General features: G+C 42.1%; 2 protein-coding genes across 2 annotated transcripts in view; one reads left to right on the forward strand and one right to left on the reverse strand.

The window, feature by feature from the left end:
* LOC139368401 (neural cell adhesion molecule L1-like) overlaps window positions 1-13,581 on the forward strand; it is an 80,612-nt gene extending 67,031 nt beyond the window's left edge. The window contains exons 24-27 of the mRNA XM_071107239.1: window positions 441-590; window positions 1,588-1,719; window positions 7,760-7,832; window positions 8,601-13,581. Of these exons, the coding sequence (XP_070963340.1) occupies window positions 441-590; window positions 1,588-1,719; window positions 7,760-7,832; window positions 8,601-8,874 (629 nt within the window). The 3' untranslated portion in view covers window positions 8,875-13,581. The remainder of the gene's footprint in view (window positions 1-440; window positions 591-1,587; window positions 1,720-7,759; window positions 7,833-8,600) is intronic.
* Window positions 13,582-14,317: 736 nt separating this feature from the next.
* Window positions 14,318-23,529, reverse strand: LOC139368402 (RIB43A domain with coiled-coils 1). The gene is made up of 8 exons (XM_071107240.1): window positions 23,464-23,529; window positions 23,151-23,371; window positions 22,817-23,040; window positions 22,459-22,573; window positions 22,079-22,197; window positions 15,167-15,409; window positions 14,719-14,885; window positions 14,318-14,493 (listed from the first exon to the last, which is right to left on the reverse strand). The coding sequence occupies exons 2-8, from the start codon at window positions 23,347-23,349 to the stop codon at window positions 14,412-14,414; spliced, it is 1,149 nt and encodes a 382-aa protein (XP_070963341.1). The 5' UTR covers window positions 23,350-23,371; window positions 23,464-23,529; the 3' UTR covers window positions 14,318-14,411.
* Window positions 23,530-23,548: the final 19 nt, after the last annotated feature.

Consider the following 23,548-nt stretch of genomic DNA (forward strand, 5'->3'; position numbering starts at 1 on the left):
TAGTCTAAAGAAGGCCAGTTTTATTGCTTCTTTAATCAGGACAACAGTTTTCAGCGGTGCTAACATAATTGCAAAAGGGTTTTCTAATGACCAATTAGCCTTTTCAAATTATAAACTTAATTTAGCTAACACAACGTGCCATTGGAACACAGGAGTGATGGTTGCTGATAATGGGCCTCTGTGCGCCTATGTAGATATTCCATAAATCTGCCGTTTCCAGCTACTATAGTCATTTACAACATTAACACTGTATTTCTGATCATTTTGATGTTATTTTAATGGACAAAAAAAGGTGCTTTTCTTTCAAAAAACTCTGAACCTTTGAACGGTGGTGTATATATTTAGTCTATTTACATGTGTGAACCACCCTCTCATTTTTTTACTGAATAAACACATAGAAGGAATAGAGTAAACAAATAAAGGGTTTATTTTCTCTCCAGACGGTGGAAAGTGGAAGCAGTCTGAGAAGCTGAACTCGTCCCAGTCATTCTACCAGCTGAAGGGTCTAACCCCAGGATCACAGTACCGGCTCAGATTTACCTTCAGCAACAACACCTTCTGGGAGACGGAGATCAGGACAGAGGGAGCAGGTAGACCTACAGTAGCACACACACACACACCTAGATACACACCTAAATACACAGCGCACACATGATTCACTTTCAACAACAACACCTGGGAGACGGAGATCAGGACAGAGGGAGCAGGTAGACCTACAGTAGCACACACACACACCTAGATACACACCTAAATACACAGCGCACACATGATTCACTTTCAACAACAACACCTGGGAGACGGAGATCAGGACAGAGGGAGCAGGTAGACCTACAGTAGCACACACACACACCTAGATACACACCTAAATACACAGCGCACACATGATTCACTTTCAACAACAACACCTTCTGAGATCAGAACCGATGGTGCAGGTAGTAAGAAAACACACACACAATGACGCAGGCAGGCACATCAGAGGGGCTGATGGGTGGAGCTATAGAAGGACGGGTTCATTGTATTGGCTGGAATGGAATAAATGGAACGGAGTCAAACGTGGTTTCCATATGTTTGATGTGTTTGATACCGTTCCATGTATTCCATTTCAGCCATTACAATGAGCCCGTCCTCCTATAGCTCCCCTCACCAGCCTCCCCTGACACACACACACCCTCCTCTGGGCCCACTGCTGCAGCTCTATCGGTGTGAAGTGCTTTTTTTGTTTACATGTCTTAGATGAAGGAGACTAAATGGCAAAGCTTTCAGCTGCTAAATGAAATGCTCCGTTAGTGGTATTTGTTTGGGGCATTGGACTGTATTGCCTACATCTCTAGTGTAATGTCTGTTAGGTTGTGTGTGTGTGTGTGTGTGTGTGTGTGTGTGTCTGTGTCTGTGTCTGTGTGTGTCTGTGTGTGTGTCGACTGAGCCCCCGTGTGTAAGCTCCAGATCCACTCTCTCTCTTCTTAATCTCTTCTCTTCCTTTCATCCTTTCTTTCATCCCCCATCCCTCTCTCTCCGATCCCTCCCTCGCTCTCTCTTTTCTCTCTCTCACTCGCTCTTTTCTCTCTCTCTCTCTCTCTCTCTCTGTAGGAGTGGTGGATGTGCAGACAGGCTTTGCTACTCAGGGCTGGTTCATTGGGCTCGTTAGTGCTATCGTGCTGTTGCTGCTGGTACTGCTCATCCTCTGCTTCATCAAGAGGAGCAAGGGGGGAAAGTATTCAGGTAGCTCTAAATATAGCAACATGCACCAGACAAGTACCAGACAAACCACGTCAGATCTAACAAACCACATACAGTGCATTCGGTATTCAGACCCCTTGACTTTTCCCCCAAAAAAATATGTTAGTCTTATTCTAAATTGTATTAAATAAATGTTTTTCCTCATCAATCTACACACAATACCCCACAATGACAAAGTGAAAACAGATTTTATTTCTAAAAAAAATATTTATAAAAAAAATGTAAAAAAACATACCTTATTTACATAAATCCTCTTAAAAACGTCTTAGGGCTAGGGGTCCCGCTAACTTCCGGTGAAACTGAAGGGCGCGCATTTCAAATAAATAATCATAAATAATATTGATATTAAACATGTAGGTACATACCTACAGTTGAAAGCTTAAATCAGTTGAAAGCTTCAATTCTTGTTAATCTAACGGCACTGTCCGATTTACAGTAGCCATTACAGCGAAAGCATGCCATGCGATTGTTTGAGGACACCGCCCCCACATAAAAATATTTTTCCACCGGCACAGGTTTCATAAATTCACAAATAGAGATTAAATATTCACTTAGTTTTTGACAATCTTCTTCTGATTTGTCATCCAAAGGGTCCCAGCTATAACATGTAGTGTCATTTTGTTAGATAAAATCCATCTTTATATCCCAAAATGTCAGTTTAGTTGACGCCATCGACTTGAGTAATCCACTCGTTCAACATGCAGAGAAAGGAATCCCAAAAAATCTACCGCTAAACTTTGTTTAAGGAAGTCAAAATACGTTTCTATTGACTACTCAGACACCCTAAAATGTAACGAAGCTATACGGAAAGAAGAAGTATGTTCAATAGGAAAACGATATTAGCAGATGCATCTTCTCTTCATCGTGCGCGCATACACACATTTCCAAGACTGTGTCCCTGTAGTAAAACTCATTATTCTTACTCGTTTTGGAAGAAACGCGCCTGAAGCCTTGAACATTGAGTGCTGACACCGAGTGGAAGCCATAGGAATTGTACTGGGAGCTAGATTTAAGTATGCTGAACCTTTGCTATGAGACTTGAAATTGAGCTCAGGTGCATCCTGTTTCCATTGATCATCCTTAAAATGTTTCTACAACTTCATTGAAGTCCACCTGTGTTAATTTCAATTGATTGGACATGATTTGGAAAGGCACACACCTGTCTATAAAAGGCCCCACAGTTGACAGTTCATGTCAGAGCAAAAACCAAGCCACGAAGTCGAAGGAATTGTCTGTAGAGCTCCGAGACAGGATTGTGTCGAGGCACAGATCTGGGAAAGGGTACCAAAACATTTCTGCAGCATTGCATGTCCCCAAGAACACAGTGGCCTCCATCATTCTTAATAAATGGCTGAAGTTTGAAACCACCAAGACTCTTCCAAGAGCTGGTCGACCAGCCAAACTGAGCAATTGAGGGAGAAGGGCCTTGGTCAGGGAGGTGACCAAGAACCCGATGATCACTGTGACAGAGCTCTAGTTCCTCTTTGTAGATGAGACAACCTTCCAGAAGGACAACCATCTCTGCAGCACTCCACCAATCAGGCTTTTATGGTAGAGTGGCCAGACGGAAGCCACTCCTCAGTAAAAGGCACATGACAGCCCACTTGGAGTTTGCCAAAAGGCACGTAAAGGACTCTGACCATGAGAAACAAGATTCTCTGGTCTGATGAAACCAAGATTGAACTCTTTGGCCACAATGCCAATGTCACATCTGGTGGAAACTTGGCACCACCCCTACGGCGAAGCATGGTGGTGGCAACATCATGCTGTGGGGAAGTTTCAGCAGCAGGGACTGGGAGACTAGTCAGAATCGAGGGAAAGACGAACAGAGCAAAGTACAGAGAGAGATCCTTGATGAAAACCTGCTCCAGAGTGCTCAGGACCCTAAGCACACAGCCAAGAAAATGCTGGAATGTGCAGTGCAGTGACGCTCCCTGTACAACCTGACAGAGCTTGAGAGGATCTGCAGAGAAGATTGGTCGAAACTCCCCAAATACAGGTGTGCCTAGCTTGTAGCGTCATACCCAAGAAGACTCAAGGCTTTAATCGCTACCAAAGGTGCTTCAACAGAGTACTGAGTAAAGGGTCTGAACACTGATGTAAATGTGATTTTTCAGTTTTTTTGTTATAAATGTGCAACATTTTCAAAAAAAAAAAAATTTTCTGTGTCATTATGAGGTATTGCGTGTAGATTGATGAGGGACAAAAACAAATGAATCCATTTTAGAATAAGGCTGTAAAGTAGCAACATGTGGAAAACGTCAAGCGGTCTGAATACTTTCTGAATGGACTGTATACTGTAGAATGTAGTTTGTAACAAGTCTCATAAGAATAGGATGTTCTAAAATGCTCCATACACTAGATAACAAATGTTATTTTTCTATTATTTTATTTAACCTTTATTTTGACAGTGACGAAATGTTGAGAACGAGGCAACTCGGGGTCAATACTTCAACAGCAAAGTTAGATAAGATGGAAGTTTACGAAGTAGGGCCTTGTAAACAAAAATGGAGTGATGTAGAGATCTACAGGTTTTTAGCGAAGTCCAGCCAACCTTTTCATACAGGATACAGTGATGAGTATCAAAACTGTCGCCTGTAACAAAATGAAGGGCACTATGGTAGATGGCATCCAAAGGTTTGAGAGTAATAGCAGCTGCACTTTGATAAATAATATCACCATAAATCAAGAACAGATCAAAAGGTTGACTGACTAATCTGCTTCCTACTGAAAAAGCAAACTTTAAATCCTAGCTTCTTAACCAGCTCATCTATATGTTTTTTTAAATGTTAGATCCATATCAATCCAAATGCCTAAGTATATACAGTTGAAGTCGGAAGTTTACATACACTTAGGTTGGAGTCATTAAAACTCGTTTTTCAACCACTCCGAAGATTTCTTGTTAACAAACTATAGTTTTGGCAAGTCGGTTAGGACGTCTATTTTGTGCATGACACAAGTAATTTTTCCAACAATTGTTTACAGATGGACTATTTCACTTATAATTCACTGTATCACAATTCCAGTGGGTCAGAAGTTTACATACATTAAGTTGACTGTGCCTTTAAACAGCTTGGAAAATTCCAGAAAATGATGTCATGGCTTTAGAAGCTTCTGATAGGCTAATAGACATAATTTGAGTCAATTGGAGGTGTACCTGTGGATGTATTTCAAGGCCTACCTTCAAACTCAGTGCCTCTTTGCTTGACATCATGGGAAAATCAAAAGAAGTCAGCCAAGTCCTCCGAAAAAAAAAAGTCTGGTTCATCCTTGGGAGCAATTTCCAAATGCCTGAAGGTACCACGTTCATCTGTACAAACAATAGTACGCAAGTATAAACACCATGGGACTATGCAGCCGTCATACCGCTCAGGAAGGAGATGCGTTCTGTCTCCTAGAGATGAACGTATTTTGTTGAGAAAAGTGCAAATCAAGCCCAGAACAACAGCAAAGGACCTTGTAAAGATGCTGGAGGAAACAGGTACAAAAGTATCTATATCCACAGTAAAACGAGTCCTATATAAACATAGCCTGAAAGGCCGCTCAGCAAGGAAGAAGCCACTGCTCCAAAACCGCCATAAAAAAGCCAGACTACGGTTTGCAGCGTGTGTGAGCAAGGAGGCCTACAAACCTGATTCCGTTACACCAGCTCTGTCAGGAAGAATGGGCCACAATTCACCCAACTTATTTTGGGAAGCTTGTGGAAGGCTACCTGAAACGTTTGACTGAAGTTAAACAATTTAAAGGCAAATCTACCAAATTGAGTGTATGTAAACTTCTGACCCACTGGGAATGTGATGAAAGAAATAAAAGCTGAAATAAATAATTCTCTCTACTATTATTCTAACATTTCACATTCTTAAAATAAAGTGGTGATCCTAACTGATCTAAGACAGGTAATTTTTACTAGGATTAAATGTCAGGAATTGTGAAAAACCGAGTTTGAATGTATTTGGCTAAGGTGTATGTAAACTACTGACTTCAACTTAATATGCGGGAACACATTTGATTGGAGAACCATCTAATGAGTGAACATTTAGTTCATTTGAAACATTCTTACGAGAGTTTGCCCGTTTTAACCTCAAGTTTTAAAACAAGGGATTCCTGCATAGCTATAAAATATGACTTTAGTTTTGACACAGCCAGATCAACAGTCGGGGTGTCATGGAAATTAGCACAAGGGACTCAAAGTCCCAGACCAAATAGACAATTCCCAGAAATGCCTGTAGACAGCTGTCGGTAGGGCTTCTCTACCCTCACTCAGTAGTCCCAGACTACTCTAGTCTCCCAGAGACCATGGTACCTTTCTAGTAGTCCCAGACCACATAGACATCATTTTATTTTTGTTTAGTTTTATTATTCATTATTATTTTTATACAAATTAATTTAAATTGACTTAAATGAAATCAGTTGACATGTCCCTCAATTGTTAACGGATGATGTGTCTCCATCTGGGCAGCTCGCAGTAAGGGTCTGATCTGAGCAGGTCCTCGTCGTCTTTTGGTCAGACGGGGATTTCCCTCACGCTTTATAAAATGCGCCACCGGTTTTCCTCGCAGACCCTCCCTGGAAAGCTCCGCAGGCAGAATCAATCACCTAGTTCACTGTGAAGCCAAATTGTAGTGGAAATGACCACAAGGGGACTCAAAGTCAAGCTTAAATGAATCAGTTTTTGTTACCAGCAAGCTGGAGCGATTCCAGCAAACTTAATGCACCAAAGTACATGTCGGTTGGGAGCTCCGCCGGGGCAGTCCCGTTAGTTCTCTTATATACTGCTTACGCAGACAATTTATATTTGCATAATTTAGCTTATTCATAATTAATTCATCCTTAACGTTTGGTTCCTGTATGTGACTGACCAATACATCACAAGGCTTCTTCTCTCCAAGCTGAGACCTTGAAACTGAGATATCCCTTTTGGTTCCCGGGACAATGTTCCCGGGTGTACTAGCGATTGGTCTGAGGAGGAGGTCCCAGTCACCTGCACGAACCAAGATAGAGGGAGAGGAGATGCTGTGTGGAATTCAGTGCTATCTCTTCAGACAACTACATTTTCCCTCACAGGGGCAACAGCATACACGATAGTATCATCCGCATATAGATGAAGTTCCATTTTTACAGCTTTACCAATGGTGTTTATATAAATAGTGTTCATTTATGCACTTCAAGAAATTCAGACTTAACCCTATCCATCACGATAGCCTGAGTTCTGTCACCAAGATAATCATGAAGGCGCATCGAGGACACCTTATTCAATGAAATAGCATGATCAACGGTATCAAAATCTTTTGACAGGTCCACAAACAAAGCATTTAAAAAAAAACATTTGAGTCATTTAGCAGACACTCTAATCCAGAGTGACATACATTTTCACATTTGTTTGTGCTGGTCCCCCGTGGGAATCAAACCCACAACCCTGACGTTGCAAGTGCCATGCTCTACCAACTGGTTTACATTCAAAATACATTTCTCAGATAAAAGAGAGCAAAGTTGTACATTTAGCAAGGATTTGGGGATCGTAGCTCGACAAGGAAGCCCTGAAGATCGCTACTATCTTGTCCTAATGGAGTGGCAGCACAAGAGCTGATTTCCACACATTTGGAATATTTCCTGATAACAGTGTATAAAAAAAACAAAAGGGTTATTGAGCCAACCATAATGGGCGCTGCACACTTCACCAAACCGGGACCCGATCTGTCTATTGCTAGCAAAACATCGAGGACTTATTTTTCTGTAAATAACTGATCGTTCAGCAAGTTTCCCCTATCAGCAACCAGCCCAATATCATCAAGAATAGGCTTAGAAGTTCACGTGTACAGTAGCAGTCAAACAAAGTACACGCGGCAGACCAGGTAGCTCTACAAAACCACAACACATATCCTCCTGAGTGCTAGTGCCTAGCCAGTATCTGTCATTACCAAAACCCCTTAGCCAGCTACTAGCTTAGAGAGGAGCTTCTACTGATTAATGAACAGATACTGTTATCCAATAATCTCTCTCTCTCTCTCATTCTCTCTCTCAGTCAAAGATAAGGAGGAGGGTCAGGTAGACTCTGAGGCGCGCCCTATGAAGGATGAAACGTTCGGAGAGTACAGGTTGGCCTGTCTAATCAGATTACATATGGATTGTTACACATTGATCACTTATTAATATATCTTTACTAACTCTAGCCTGCTGATCATTTAATCATTTCATGTTAGCACAGAGTTAAAAAGGATGGTTCACCCAAGTTACAAAATTACATATTGGTTTCCTCACTCTGTAAGCAGACTTTGGAAAAGGTAAGACAGCGATCCATGTTTTGGCTTTGTTTACCTGGTTGCTGTCACCAAAAGCTTACCTTAAACCCAATGCATTGCATTATCCTCCAAAATTGCATGTTTTAAGTGTCATGCCGAAGTCAATGTGATCCCTTGGATTCCCTGATTGAAAAGATAATAGTATGTTTTTATCCCAACCTCTTGTGTTCATTATGCCGACCCTCTTTCCCCTAATGCTTGCCCCTGCTTTGCCAGATCTCTAGAAAGGTATGCTGTAAGGTGCTCTACTGTGCATGCAGCCTCTGCTACTTATTTGAAATAGTGAATGTTTCTTGTAGAGGCTCGCCTATTTCTCCTCTCCTTTTGCCCAATATCCCTACCCAATAACCCTATGGCAACGTGATACAATACAGGACCTTGGTATGTCAACCATCCACAGATAGTGACAATCTCTCCCTCTACCTACCACCTCCTCTATCTCTGCCTTTTCTTCACCCATCTCTCTCTCTCGCTCTCTCTCTTTTTGCCTCTCCCTCCCTACCCCTTCTTTTTCTCTCTCCCCTTCCCTCTCTCCATCTCTCTTTCCATCCATCCATCCTATAGCGATAACGAGGAGAAGCGGACAGCCAGCCAGCCGTCTCTGTGTGACGAGAGCAAGCTGTGTACCAGTGAGGACAACCTGGATGGCTACAACAACGGCAGCAGTGCTGTCACCGAGGTGAACATGGAGGATTCCCTGGTCAGCCAGTACAGCCGGCCCAGCGAAGCCACCCCGGACCCGGGTACACTGCAGGACAGCTCCCCCCTCAACCCCACCGCCACCACCCCAACACCCACCAACAACGGCCTGCCTAACTCGGCGGCCATCTTAGATTAGATTAAAGTAAAAGGCCGCCATTTTAGATTTAAGGTTACTAAGGCAACAGGACTGTCTGTCAGACCAAAACATATCTGTCAACAACATGTCAACTATAACATGTCAATGATACAAACATGTCCACAGCCAACACCCTTCTAGCTATCTATAATCCATGGGTTTATCTACTCGACTGACATTTCCATCGATAAGCTCACTGACTATATGATCAATATACTACTGACCATTTAGATACATCTGTTGTTCAATAGGGGAGAGTGGGGTAAGTTGAGCCATGTTTTACATTCACAATCACCCAGTCATTGGAACTATAGCATTCTTTCTAACAAAGATATCTACATATATTTCAGGATGTGTCTCCCTGGAAATAATCCAAATGAATAAACATGACAGTTTTGAAAACAGCTTATCCAAAAAAAGTGGTCTCTTGCCACAGTTTACCCTGGGTATAGGATATGTTGAGCTACGGGACGGAGTAAATTAAGCTGCTTACAAATTTCTGTACTGAAATATTACCACTACCTTTTTAAATGTATTTCCCAAACCCAATTCCACACAACCACATTAGCTTTTTTTGTCTTTTAGTAATTTAACAAATGCACTATGCAGAAATTGCTCCGCCATTTCCTGGTTGCAAAAATTTGAATAGTTCGCATAATTTCAGTTTCTGCGACAAAACAACTCAAAATGGAATAGATTTCAGCTCTACAGTATATCTGACATGGTACAGGAGTCTTCTTTTTTTGTAAGCTCAGAACCATGTGTGTGAGGTGTATACTTTGTTTCAATGTGGGTTGGTGCTCACAAGAGACACTCTGTGTGACCCTGATTTAGCCCACTTAAGCATATTTTAACACAGGCTTAACAGCTAACAAACACTTTGTACTATTTTTTAACACTTTTTAACATCGGCCTAGCATTATGTCTGGGAAGAAAACACTTCAATTTGCTCAACTTGCCATTGTTTCAACCGTGGCTCATCTTACTCCATGGCCATTGGCTCAACTTACCCCAAGGCAAACATTTTGATAATATTAGCCCATATAGCAACAAGGATGCACTTTCATGCTAGGTTTAGGACCTCATATTGAATCTTATAGAGACCCCAAATTATGTATAAAACCATCTTTAAATTATATACTTTGGTTTAGACGGAACCTCTAACACAATAAATTAATTTGACTTGGTGAAAATAATTTTTGGGGACCTAACTTGCTTACCACTTTTTCCATGTGCTTTCATCCTTCACAGACAGATCCTACACAGAAATTGTGACCTCTTCCTAAATATTTGGTAAAATGATACATTTTGTGTGGGGTTTCCTAGAAACAAAGTCGACTTACCCCTTTGGCTCAACTTACCCCACTCACCCCTAATGTTATCTCTCCATCTGACAGACTGGACTATTTGACCAAAGGAGTGTCCTTTTGACAAGACAGGCCGACTGACGTGACAGACAGACAGACAGACCCACCTCAGCCTAAAGATGTCCCGTGACCCGTCTTTCTCTATGTAGTTAACAACATACCTGAGTGACAGACCTTCATATCTCGTGACTCCCCCACTCTTTCTCTCTCACCCTCTATCAAATCATTGTGACATATTGGACTGGGAGAGAAAGAATTATAAAAAAAAACATGCTAGGAAGAGAAGCCAATGTAATTTCAGGTATGATGGTACACAGACATGAAGGGAAGATGTGGATGCATGGGAAGGGAATGATTGACAGACAGAGGCTTGCGGGAGGATACAGACAGCGCAAGCTAATGTGGGTTACAAATGGCAAGTCTTATAGATGTTTATTACGTTCACCTTTTTATATTATTTGCCGTGATTTCAATCTCTACATCCAGTTTTTTATGTCTTTGACAGTTGGCAACAATTTTTTTTATGATTAATTTATTTTTCTACTCACTTTTTGAATACAAAAAGTCAACATTGTTTTGCTTTGTATTTTCTCATTTAAAAAAAAAAAAAAAGAATATATTGTTTTATAGATCATTTGCATATATGAGGTGATTCATATTTAGATTTTTTTTCTACATATTTCTACATAAATCAAGATAATCATAATTTTACCCTAGCCAGGTTTTCATAGTAAATGAATTGGGTGAAAATGCTGTATAGCATTAAGCAAATCGGTGTATTTTTGTGCATTACATCTATCTATCTAGCCATATACAGTATTATAGATACAGTATGTATGTACATGTTCATTATGAGTTCCAGTGCCTACTGGCCCTCTATACAGAGCACCAGATTACATGCTTACTCTAGTCTATTCTACTTTACTCTCGCCTTTTCACCACAAGTGTGATGTCATTATTGGTATGATAATGTAATTTATGTGTAGACCTCTTTGTGTACTAGCTTTCTGTATTTGTTCTATCTGTGTCTCTTTCTACGGTGTATTAAACTATGTCCGCTGTTAAACGTTATCTTTCCCATACCTCTTCATGTCATAGTATAACATAATACTATTGCACACTGTAATGTGTGGTAGGAAGCAGTATTTCTACATATTTACAGTTAGCAGGGAGTGAAATACACACACACACACACACACACACACACACACACACACACACACACACACACGTTCAATATTCCTTTCATGCCCTGAACAATGCACGCTGTCAATCCAAAACAGGATTACCTGATTGGCAGGTTGGGGTGAAAGGGAAATGTGTAGATCGGTTGCTTTTTGCATCTAACGTATAGATTGTATTCTTTGTTGGCGTGGATAGAAATAATATTTACATGCCAAAAACCCTTCTTTTTGAATTGGACAATGACAAGAATCATGACATAAGCATTTAGAGATAAGGAGAACAGAGGTATTGGTACGGATAAAAGAGAAGGAAGAGACTAGAAAGAGAGAGCTTTTTAAATGCCACTCTGAATGTAAATACAACCCAAAAGATTGTGTTATTTAGCAATGAGTTTGTTTGATACAAGTGTGTGGGTTTTAAAACTCTTGTCTTAAGTTTACTTCAAATGTTGCAAGTAGTTTTATTGTATTTTTTTGTAATGAACCTATGAATTCATATTTTTCCTGTATTGACAACTAATTACAGTGACTTGACTGTTTTAGAAAAATCGTTAATAGATAAGCAAAATATAAACAAAAAGGCAAAAAAAAATAAAAAAAATCCTCCCACCATTCCTTAAATGTTGCAAAACAAGATAAAAAAAATACAAAAAAAGAAAAACACATTTTACATCAATAGTAGTAGAAGTGCGCACGTGAAATTTGGTTCTGTGTGCCGAGATTACATCAGTAGCTTTTGTTGTTTTAGAATATACAGTAGAATCAATACCAACCCATTGAAAGCTGAGGTTAAACTTATGCTAATGGTCATCATGTCCATCAAGTTTTCCTGGCTTGTAAGGGGCACTTCGCCTTCATTTTTTGTGTGTCCCTTTAAGCATTACAGTACAGTGAGTATCCGTGTTGAGAGAGTCTATGTTTATGTCCCAAATGGCACCCTATTCTCTGGTCAAAATAATGTACTATACAGGGAATAGGGTGCCATTTCGGACACTCATCGTGCTGAGGCCATGTGAGGATGAGGACGGGAGGGAGGGAGGCAGTGAGCTAGCTTGTGATGAAGCACCACAGGGAGTATATGCAATGTGCTTGCTCTGCCCTCACTGCTCACCCCACTCAAACTAGCCTACAGTCTACCCAGAGACAGACCCGGGTTCAAATAAGTTTCATTTTCTTTCAGAGGAGAGTTTGATTGAGCCTGCCTGGATTGCAAGATGGGCGGAGACAACGGTTTGCACTTTTGGGGCCACTCTATTGGGTCCATTGTGCCAGAAGCACAGCTTAAGTAGTTGAGAAAAAAAAAACACTATTTGAACCCAGGTCCTACTGCAAGCCAAGCTATCGTCCGCTGTTAATTTACAGTGAGTCCCAGGGAAATGAGATAGAGAAAAGGGATCGTCTCTGGCTTGGCAGAAAGGCAATAGGCGCATCCGCATTGGCACCCTATTCCTCACACAGTGGATGTGTACACTATATAGGGAATAGTGTGCCAATTCAGACGCAGCCAGTGAGTCTGACCTAATGAGAGGTTTGAGTGAGCTCAGCTCCCTGTAGTTTGCTGTTACAGACACACTCAGGACAACAACAACAAAAAATCAATTTCAGAAATCTATTTTCATACAGAATAATATTAATGATAAAATGAAATAATATGCCAATTATTCTCTCACGACTATGGATTGTGTCTCAAATGGCATCGTTGTTCCCTGTGTAGTGCACTACTTATGACCCGAGCCATATGGGCCCGGTGTTCAGGGATAGCACTATGGGCCCTGGTCATAAGTAGTGCACTACAGAGTGCCATTTGAGACACAGCCTATCTCGCTGCTAACCATCTGTGCTTGTCATGGTGTGACGTCAGTAGTGTCAGGGCAAGTGATTAGCTTTGAATGAATGAGTTGGGGAATAAGTGAACTACTGAACACACAGATACTCACTCTACTGCCTGCCTTTCTAGCTATCTCTGCTTTTGATTTTCCATGTGGTCAGTGAGGGGATCGTCTAAGCCAGGTTTAGTGCTAGCATTTCTTACTTTCCCCTCTGTTACTTTCATTTCCATGTTTTCTTTTATACTTACAACATAAATTCAAAATGAAAAGTGAATTTTAATTGCATATAGAAGAGAATGACAGCATCAGCTTCATTAGGGTACGAAATGTATGAATTTACAGTCGTGGTGGAGGGATAGGAGGGAGGGATGGAGGGAGGGGACGGATACTGTGTATTTCACTGCCTGAGGGGAGACCGAGTCCCTCTGTGTGGTGTGTTTGGGGTCCCATTAGCACAATGGAACTGGGGGACTGGAGGGTACTGTAGTGTATTGGTAGTCTGATCCCAGATCTGTTTGTGCTGTATGGCCAACTCCTATGGTCGATATCATGCTAAAGTCATAGGAGTTGGCAGGACAGTCTAACCAGATCTGTGACCGGGCTAGTGTGTTCCTGCTAATTAGTTGAGACGGAAATGGAGCAGGTTGATTGGTTAGGGAGGGGGTCACTGTGTGGAGTGGTGTTGTACTATATGTTATGGGTCCAATGACGTTGTAACGATCTGCATTATGAATCAGCCACTTGTAACTAAATATGTGACAGTGAATTAAATAAAGAACCTTGGACTAATCGGAACCAAAAGAGGCGCCCTCGTTGTGTCATCATTAGAATCACTCATAGCGTCAATGTCTAAAGATGGTGACGTGCACGTTTTATCCTCAAAAGATCAGAGAAAGTAGATATGAATCCCTACTGTGCATGAAACATAAAAGAACAGCTAGATAGACAGTCACGGTGTCCAGTATATACTTAAAATACAACTCCTGAGATAAGTTGCAGAAGACTGCAGCATTTGACCTAGTGACTAAATTGTAGGTATAAAAAGACCAAAAAACATGTAAAGTATGAGTATATCATCAACTTTATTTGCTTGTTGTGTTGTGCACATCGTCTAAATCTGAGATCCAGTATTGTGTGGTGAGTTTGTGATGGTCATCTCAGCGTGAGCTGCTGCTGAACTGAGTAAAGTACTGGGCCGTGGGTCTGTTGGTGTACAGCGTCTTGGACAGGAACTGCTGACTGGTGGAGACGAGATGGACAAAATACACTGTCAATGTCTGTTTTACAATTCAAATGTCTTTTTATGTGAAAACTGGGACATTCAATTCTTTCACCGTGTATAGTATCTGTTTATACTTTGACAGTAACGTGTTTGTGTGGTTATGTGCCATGATGCGTCTCACCCAGTATCTGTAAAGAAAGAATGTAAAGATTGATGTGTCTGAGTGTGGTTTGTGTGCTTACTGTTCGCGCTGCTCTCTGGCCAGCTGTTCATTGTATCGGTCCATCTCCATCCTCTTCTCCTTCTTCAGCTCCATCGCTTTCCTCTCCTCCTCGTCATCCTCTCGGGTCTGCACCATGCGCTGGAAGTCCCAGGCAGCGTCTCTCTGCCTCTCAATCTCCCTCAGCCTCTAAAATGATTTGAGAAAATTGTGGAAATATGATCAGAAGCCAGAGAGGTTCATGATGAGATTGCTTCTTCAATAAGCAATCAACAATAGTGATTGCCTATCACAACCATAGAGATAAAACAATATTTTTTATATAATCGCAACAATCATGAACGAATATGTTCTCTTTAAGTTGAATGCAGATTTTGAACTGATTTGACTTTAAAATATGTATTGGTGTCAATGGAAGGTTTGCAAAAGATTTGCACTAGAATTAAAGTCGTTCACGAGGTTATCATTACCTTTCCCTCTAGGCGCTGTTCCTCTCTCTGCCTGCGGATAGCGCTCAGCTGAACGGGGCTCATCCCCCTCCACCTGTCCGTCAGCACCCTGGGCCCGCCCACTGGGCCTCCGTCTACTTGTCTCTCTGCAGCCTTGGGACATTCCGTTAGGATGTCTGATGTCACCATGTGCAGCACCTCCGCCATCTCCTTGCCCTCTTTCCTCATGCGCTCCTTCCTCTCTTTCTCTACACACTCTGCAGCCTGTGGGTGGGGGTCATAGATAGGTTTAGAGTTCAAGGGTCAGAAGTTAGACCAAAAGTTCCATGACCTCCTAAGAGACGAGAGAGTTAAGGGTCACTGTCACAAGATCTGGGGAGTAAGTAGAAGTTGCACCCAACCACTGATACAGGGCATTCGGTACGTTTTCAGAACCCCTGACCTTTCCCACATTTTGTTGTGTTACAGCCTTACACTAAAATGTATTTAAAAATATATATATAATCCTCATCAATCTACACACAATGCCCCATAATGACAAAGTGAAAAACAGTAAAAAAAACAAAAAACAGATACCTTATTTACATAAGTATTCAGACCCTTTGCTATGAGACTTGAAATTGAGCTCAGGTGCATCCTGTTTCCATTGATCATCCTTGAGATGTTTCTACCGCTTGATTGGATTTCTCGTGTGGTAAGTTCAATTGATTGGAAATGATTTGGCAAGGCAAACACCTGTTTATATAAGGTCCCACAGTTGACAGTGCATGTCAGAGCAGAAACCAAGCCATGAGGTCGAAGGAATTGTCCGTAGAGCTCCGAAACAGGATTGTGTCGAGGCACAGATCTGGGAAATAATACTAAAAAATGTCTGCAGCATTGCAGGTCCCCAAGAACACAGTGGCCTCCATCATTCTTAAATCGAAGAAGTTTGGAACCACCGACACTCTTCTAAGAGCTGGCCGCCCAGCCAAACTGAGAAGGGCCTTGGTCAGGGAGGTGACCAAGAACCCGATGGCCACTCTGACAGAGCTCCAGGGTTCCTCTGTGGAGATGGGAGGGCCTTCCAGAAGGACAACCATCTCTGCAGCACTCCACCAAACAGGCTTTTATGGTAGAATGGCCAGACGGAAGCCACTCCTCAGTAAAAGGCACATGGCAGCCCGCTTGGAGTTTGCCAAAAGGCACCTGAAGGACTCTCAGACCATGAGAAACAAGATTCTCTGGTCTGATGAAACCAAGATTGAACTCTTTGGCCTGGATGCCAAGCGTCATGTCTGGAGGAAACCTGGCACCTTCTCTATGGTGAAGCATGGTGTTGGCAGCATCATGCTGTGGGGATGTTTTTCAGCGGCAGGGACTGGGAGACTAGTCAGGATCGAGGTAAAGATGAACGGAGCAAAGTACAGAGAGATCCATGATGAAAACCTGCTCCAGAGCGCTCAGGACCTCAGACTGGGGGTGAAGGTTCACCTTCCAACAGGACAACGACCCTAAGCACACAGCCAAAACAACGCAGGAGTGGCTTCAGGACAAGTCTCTGAATGTCCCTTAGTGGCCCAGCTGATCAAATATCTCTGGAGAGACCTGAAAATAGCTGTGCAGTGATGCTCCCCATCCAATCTGACAGAGCTTGAGAGGATCTGCAAAGAAGAATGGGAGAAACTCCTCAAATACAGGTGTGCCAAGCTTGTGGCGTCATAACCAAGAAGACTCGAGGCTGTAATCACTGCCAAATGTGCTTCAACAAAGTACTGAGTAAATGGTATGAATACTTATGTAAATGTGATATTTTTTTGTAAACTAAAAACTGTTTTTGCTTTGTCATTATGGGGTATTGCGTGTAGATTGATGATGAAAAACAACTATTTAATCCATTTTAGGATAAGGCTGTCACGTAACAAAATGTTACTGGGTTTTTCACACTCAACAGTTTCCCGTGCCTATCAAGGATGGTCCACCACCCAGAGGACATCCAGCCAACTTGACACAACTTGTGGGAAGCATTAGAGTCAACATGGGCCAGCATCCCTGTGGAACGCTTTCGACAACTTATAGAGTCCATGCCCTGACGAATTGAGGCTGTTCTGAGGGCAAAAGGGGGTATATTAGGAATGTCTTGTACACTCAGTGTATACTTAGGACTTGATTAATTCTGTATCGTGGAAGTTCAGCACTATAGCGCCACTGAAACTTAAAGGCAATGTTCCTGCGTTTTACGGAGACCGCATTCACGGTAAACGCTGCAAATGACCTTTACTTTTCAATCACGCTATAGTGCTGTACTTCCGCGATACAGATTGAATCTAACCTTTACTCTTCAAACCTAATTGTTATGGTTAGGGTTCATTTGGTCCTAGAGAGAGCAAGGGCATTTATGTCTATCTGTAGCCAGTCAATTACCTCCTAAGAGGCTACCTGCTAAAAGGGCTCTAGAAATATCTATTTCTGAAGCACACTGTCTGTCTGTAGTGTAGCTAAGCTGTAAAGGATTATTACAGTTTTCTTAATCGCTTCGGTACTATTTTCACAAGTATGTGGTAACATTTCACAACTCTTTGTACAGAAATCGAAACTGACCATCAAAAAGGCTGTTTTCCCCCCCTCAACTTCAAGCACCTTTTCAATTGACTTAAGTACCACACACAAAATCACACAGTAACTTTTTCACCAAACCTAATCCGTGTGTCACCTAGAAACACCTGTCACAATGCAATGCTCACAATACTTTTTCGTATAATTCTCTTCTCATTTGTTTAAAAATACATTTGACCGTCACTTAATCCAACTGCTTAATGGTTGATCACTTAACTGTTTGGTAAACCTAGAGATTTTAAACTGGTCTGTCTACTATAAAAGGATTTTGAGAACAACCGATAGAAGGTGTCTTTGTAAAGTAGAAACATCTAAATGACATGTATGATACATGATAACCATACATAACGACTAGTCGTTATTGCTTATTGAGTTCACATAGTGGTCACCATATTAAAAACACTTGCAAGGTCTTTCAATATGGAGCAGGATAGACAGCAAGGGAGAGGAAGAAACCAAAGAGCTCATGGACCAGGGGGCCCGTCAGAGAGGTGAGCATGGGCCTCGTCAGAGGTCAAAGAGGTGGACATCAGAGTGAGGGAGGCACGTGGTAAACGGAGGCCTTGCCATGGCAGAGGCTGCCAGACTCTTTCACTGCAATATGAAAAGATCAACTGTCAATTTGATCATGAGAACATTTCGCCAAGAAAACTGGTAAGTCTGCAGGATCTGCACTATGCTTTCCCATTACATTTACAGTCAATTACATTGTAATGCATGTCCATTCACAACACATGTCCCAGTATTCTTACAGTATGATCTATTGACAGTAGACTCTGTTCTACCCGCAGAATTGACAGAACACCCCATGGTGGTGCCCGTGGCTGTGTGCTGACCGACCAGCAGGAGTGGGCCGTGGTGGAAACGGTGAGGGCCAGGAATGACATAAGGCTGTACAAAATAAAGCAGGCCATTGAGGAGAACGATGACACCTTTGCCAATGTGGCATCCATCAGCCCACCAACAATCGCTCGCCTTTTGAAGAGGCACCAGATATCTATGAAACACATTTACCTGGTACCTTATGAGAGAAAGAACGACAGGGTGAAACGACTGCGGGCAGAGAATCTTCAGGTACAGCACTATATAGTGTATTACTGTTCCTAATTAATGCGCATGCTACTTCACAATATGTAATTAAACTAACCAAAATATATTTTTAGTGGGTGATTGTGCTTGATGCTGCTGTGAACCATCACAAGTATGTCTTTATTGATGAAGCAGGCTTCAATCTGGCCAAACCTCATCGGCCAACGGGCGACCGTCCAAATGCCTGGACAACGCGGGGGAAACATCTCCACGTGCGCAGCTATCTCTGAAGATGGTGTGGTAGGACGTAGGCCATTACTTGGACCCTACAACGCTGCTCACCTCAGTGTGTTTCTCAATGAAATTGAGCAGGCCTGTCAAGGTGAAGGGGTCACCCATGTCATTGTGTGGGACTATGTCAGGCTCCACCATGCAGAGGTGGTTCAGGCATGGTTTCGGGCCCATCCCCGATTCGTGACCCTATACCTGCCCCCATACACTCCTTTCCTCATCCCTATTGATTTTATTCATCATGGAGGTGGATCGCCATCCCCATGAGCGCGCCACTCTCCTGGCCATGGATGAGGCATGCGACGACATCAATGCAGACCCATGTCAAGCTTGGATTCTCCATGCCAAAAGGTTTTTCCCGCGGTGCATGAACAATGACATTCACTGTGATGTGGATGAGAATTTATGGCCAAATGCTTAAGACAGGCGTGATGCAAATGAATGCGTGCTAAACATTGTTTTATTTTCATTCATTTAATTAGGTTCATTTCATTTCTTACATTTGATTAAAGACAGTATACCGTTTTTATATATATATTTCTTTGCATGATTGACTGTAGAGGATGTCATCATTGATCACACCTTTGATTACACATTGGATAGATACTATGGAAATGATAGATTTTCTGTCAATTTTGTTGGGTAATAGAAGTGTATATTGCCTAATGTGAAAACTGTAATTTACAGTTCTGTAGCATATTACTTTCAGCACTTCTAAGGGTGATTTGAAACGCATATCTTGAATTGTTTTGCGATTGGATTAACTGGTATGTAAAATGACTCAATTGAAAATATATCATTATGTTGTGTTTTAGTGATTAAACCAATGTTCTCATTAGATTTCACAATAAACTTATATTTTGAATCAATGGTTGTGTGGTGAGAGATGTTTTTACAATCCAAATGAATGCACAATGACAGGTTTTGAATGAAAAACGGGCTCCGTTACAAGTGTGACCAGTTTGTAGATATAGAGTTGTGAAAATGTACCACATACAGTGCCTTGCGAAAGTATTCGGCCCCCTTGAACTTTGCGACCTTTTGCCACATTTCAGGCTTCAAACATAAAGATATAAAACTGTATTTTTTTGTGAAGAATCAACAACAAGTGGGACACAATCATGAAGTGGAACGACATTTATTGGATATTTCAAACTTTTTTAACATATCAAAAACTGAAAAATTGGGCGTGCAAAATTATTCAGCCCCCTTAAGTTAATACTTTGTAGCGCCACCTTTTGCTGCGATTACAGCTGTAAGTCGCTTGGGGTATGTCTCTATCAGTTTTGCACATCGAGAGACTGAATTTTTTTCCCATTCCTCCTTGCAAAACAGCTCGAGCTCAGTGAGGTTGGATGGAGAGAATTTGTGAACAGCAGTTTTCAGTTCTTTCCACAGATTCTCGATTGGATTCAGGTCTGGACTTTGACTTGGCCATTCTAACACCTGGATATGTTTATTTTTGAACCATTCCATTGTAGATTTTGCTTTATGTTTTGGATCATTGTCTTGTTGGAAGACAAATCTCCGTCCCAGGCTCAGGTCTTTTGCAGACTCCATCAGGTTATCTTCCAGAATGGTCCTGTATTTGGCTCCATCCATCTTCCCATCAATTTTAACCATCTTCCCTGTCCCTGCTGAAGAAAAGCAGGCCCAAACCATGATGCTGCCACCACCATGTTTGACAGTGGGGATGGTGTGTTCAGCTGTGTTGCTTTTACGCCAAACATAACGTTTTGCATTGTTGCCAAAAAGCCAATTTTGGTTTCATCTGACCAGAGCACCTTCTTCCACATGTTTGGTGTGTCTCCCAGGTGGCTTGTGGCAAACTTTAAACAACACTTTTTATGGATATCTTTAAGAAATGGCTTTCTTCTTGCCACTCTTCCATAAAGGCCAGATTTGTGCAATATACGACTGATTGTTGTCCTATGGACAGAGTCTCCCACCTCAGCTGTAGATCTCTGCAGTTCATCCAGAGTGATCATGGGCCTCTTGGCTGCATCTCTGATCAGTCTTCTCCTTGTATGAGCTGAAAGTTTAGAGGGACGGCCAGGTCTTGGTAGATTTGCAGTGGTCTGATACTCCTTCCATTTCAATATTATCACTTGCACAGTGCTCCTTGGGATGTTTAAAGCTTGGGAAATCTTTTTGTATCCAAATCCGGCTTTAACTTCTTCACAACAGTATATCGGACCTGCCTGGTGTGTTCCTTGTTCTTCATGATGCTCTCTGCGCTTTTAACGGACCTCTGAGACTTGATTACACACAGGTGGATTGTATTTATCATCATTAGTCATTTAGGTCAACATTGGATCATTCAGAGATCCTCACTGAACTTCTGGAGAGAGTTTGCTGCACTGAAAGTAAAGGGGCTGAATAATTTTGCACGCCCAATTTTTCAGTTTTTGATTTGTTAAAAAAGTTTGAAATATCCAATAAATGTCGTTCCACTTCATGATTGTGTCCCACTTGTTGTTGATTCTTCACAAAAAAATACAGTTTTATATCTTTATGTTTGAAGCCTGAAATGTGGCAAAAGGTCGCAAAGTTCAAGGGGGCCGAATACTTTCGCAAGGCACTGTACTTCTGAAAATAGTACCAAAGTGATAAATAAAAACCTGAATACAAACCACATTGACATGAAAACCAGTGTGAACCAGAACCATTTATAATGATGCCTCGCACTGGGGAGAATCTATTCATATCAAGTCAGTCAAGGCAAATGAGACGAGGGAAAAAAGCATTTTTAGAAAGGAGACTATCTGCCCACGCATACATCAAAGCAGTTTGCGTGGTCGTGTGTGAGCGCAAAGCAGTTTACGCCCCGTGCAGGTTGCTTAGCGCCTCCAATGTGCTTGTCATCTCCCCTGAGTGAGTGTGTACGCATCACTTAATGTCTTCAATTAGCTTTGTAATTAAAAAAAAAAAGATATACTGTCTGAGTACATGTCATGTCACAGCTCACAGTCTCATCAGTGCATCCTTGGCTGGTGGCATGTGTGAGACGATGTGTACCTGAGCATGGTTGTAGTTGTTGAGAGCGATGCGGCCAGCCCTCTTACACTCCTCTTCCAGAGCGTCTAACTGAACAGCCCTCAGGTCCTGCTGTACCAGCTCCTTGCCTTTCAGTAGCTCTGCACACACACACACACACACATTTAGTTTAGGTAGTGTCCTTAAATCATCCAAATGCCTCGTCATCCTGCACACACACCACTCATACACTCCCGCGGTCACAGTGCGTATTCTCAGGAGCCGTTGATGGGAGATGCTAATGTTTAGAGTGCAGTTATGCATATGAGAGCGTGTTGTGTTATTTGTGCGGGTGATGTGCAGTGTAGGTGTGTACAGTGCAGTTGTGCATAGTGTGTATGATAGCTGTGTGTCTGTTTCACCTTTGAGTTTATTCTCCTTCTGCAGTTTCTCACTCTGTTCTCTCTGTGCTCGTAGTGCTCTCGCTGTCTGCTCCATCTGAGCTCTCCTCTTGTCATTGTCCCCAATGCCTTCTCCCTGAGTACAGCATACAAAACAGAAGCAGAAGAAAAAGACACACACATACATACATACATACATACAATACAGTATGTCCATGAAAACACACAATCAGTAAATAAGTTAAATATTTTAAAAGAAAATGTGCTAAAATCCAGGTCAGGAGATATGGATTTGCATTATTCATTCATTTCAACATATTTCCCTATTTCCCTTAACACTCTGATATCTTGTTGCTTATTATAGTGTCATCTGTGATACCTGGAACACTTGCATACTGGCAGGTCCCAGCTCAGACTCTGGGATGGGAATGGACAACCCGAGAGCCCCCTGCAGGTGAACATTGAGATCAGCATCCCGGGTGTCTTCTGCCCGCTGTCGGATGGCCCGGTACTGGATGAGGTCTCTGTTTAACTCTGCTCTCCTCTCCTCTTCCTCCTGCTGCTGTTTCATCAACACTTTCTCTTGAGTCACTCTCAACATGTCTGAGAAAACAACAACAACACATAGGCAATTTATGGTAAATGCTTTCAAATTTGGTTCTTCCTAAGTTCCTCCTCTAAAACTTCAACTTATCCCCTTGCCTTGTGCTTACCGAAAGCCCTCTCTCGCTGACCCGCCATCTCCTCCCGTTCTTTGTTCTCCGCCACCTGTTGCTCCAGTGCTTTGAGATCCAGACCCATCACTCGGTGTCTGGTGTTGAAAATGCGAGCCTGGCGCGCAGCCTCTGCGGCCCGTCGGCGTTCCACTGCCACATCCACGGAGTTGTCCACCGGCAAATCCACTTTATACATGCCTCTTCTAGGTCTGGTGTATCTATAGTAGGCATAAAAGTTTAACAAGATAATGATTTTGTTGCTTTGGCGATTAAATATTCCTAATAATATGACAACTTGACCGAAACCTACCACAAAACAGGTGCAACTATCATCATTCAAAGGTCACCTTCTTCACTCGCCTTTTGTTTAGTCGACACAAATCACCATGGCAACA

The sequence above is a fragment of the Oncorhynchus clarkii genome, chromosome 16, assembly GCF_045791955.1.
Source record: "Oncorhynchus clarkii lewisi isolate Uvic-CL-2024 chromosome 16, UVic_Ocla_1.0, whole genome shotgun sequence".
NCBI classification, from domain to species: domain Eukaryota; kingdom Metazoa; phylum Chordata; class Actinopteri; order Salmoniformes; family Salmonidae; genus Oncorhynchus; species Oncorhynchus clarkii.

What these genes read in the sequence shown, in the direction of transcription:
- LOC139368402 (XM_071107240.1), bottom strand. Translation starts at nt 23,349, where the DNA reads ATGTATAAAGTGGATTTGCCGGTGGACAACTCCGTGGATGTGGCAGTG. An exon ending in ACAACTACAACCATGCTCAG is followed by an intron (nt 15,410 to 22,078) that starts GTACACATCGTC and finishes CCCCACCCACAG; the next exon opens with GCTGCAGAGTGTGTAGAGAA. An exon ending in AACAGCGCCTAGAGGGAAAG is followed by an intron (nt 14,886 to 15,166) that starts GTAATGATAACC and finishes AAATCATTTTAG; the next exon opens with AGGCTGAGGGAGATTGAGAG.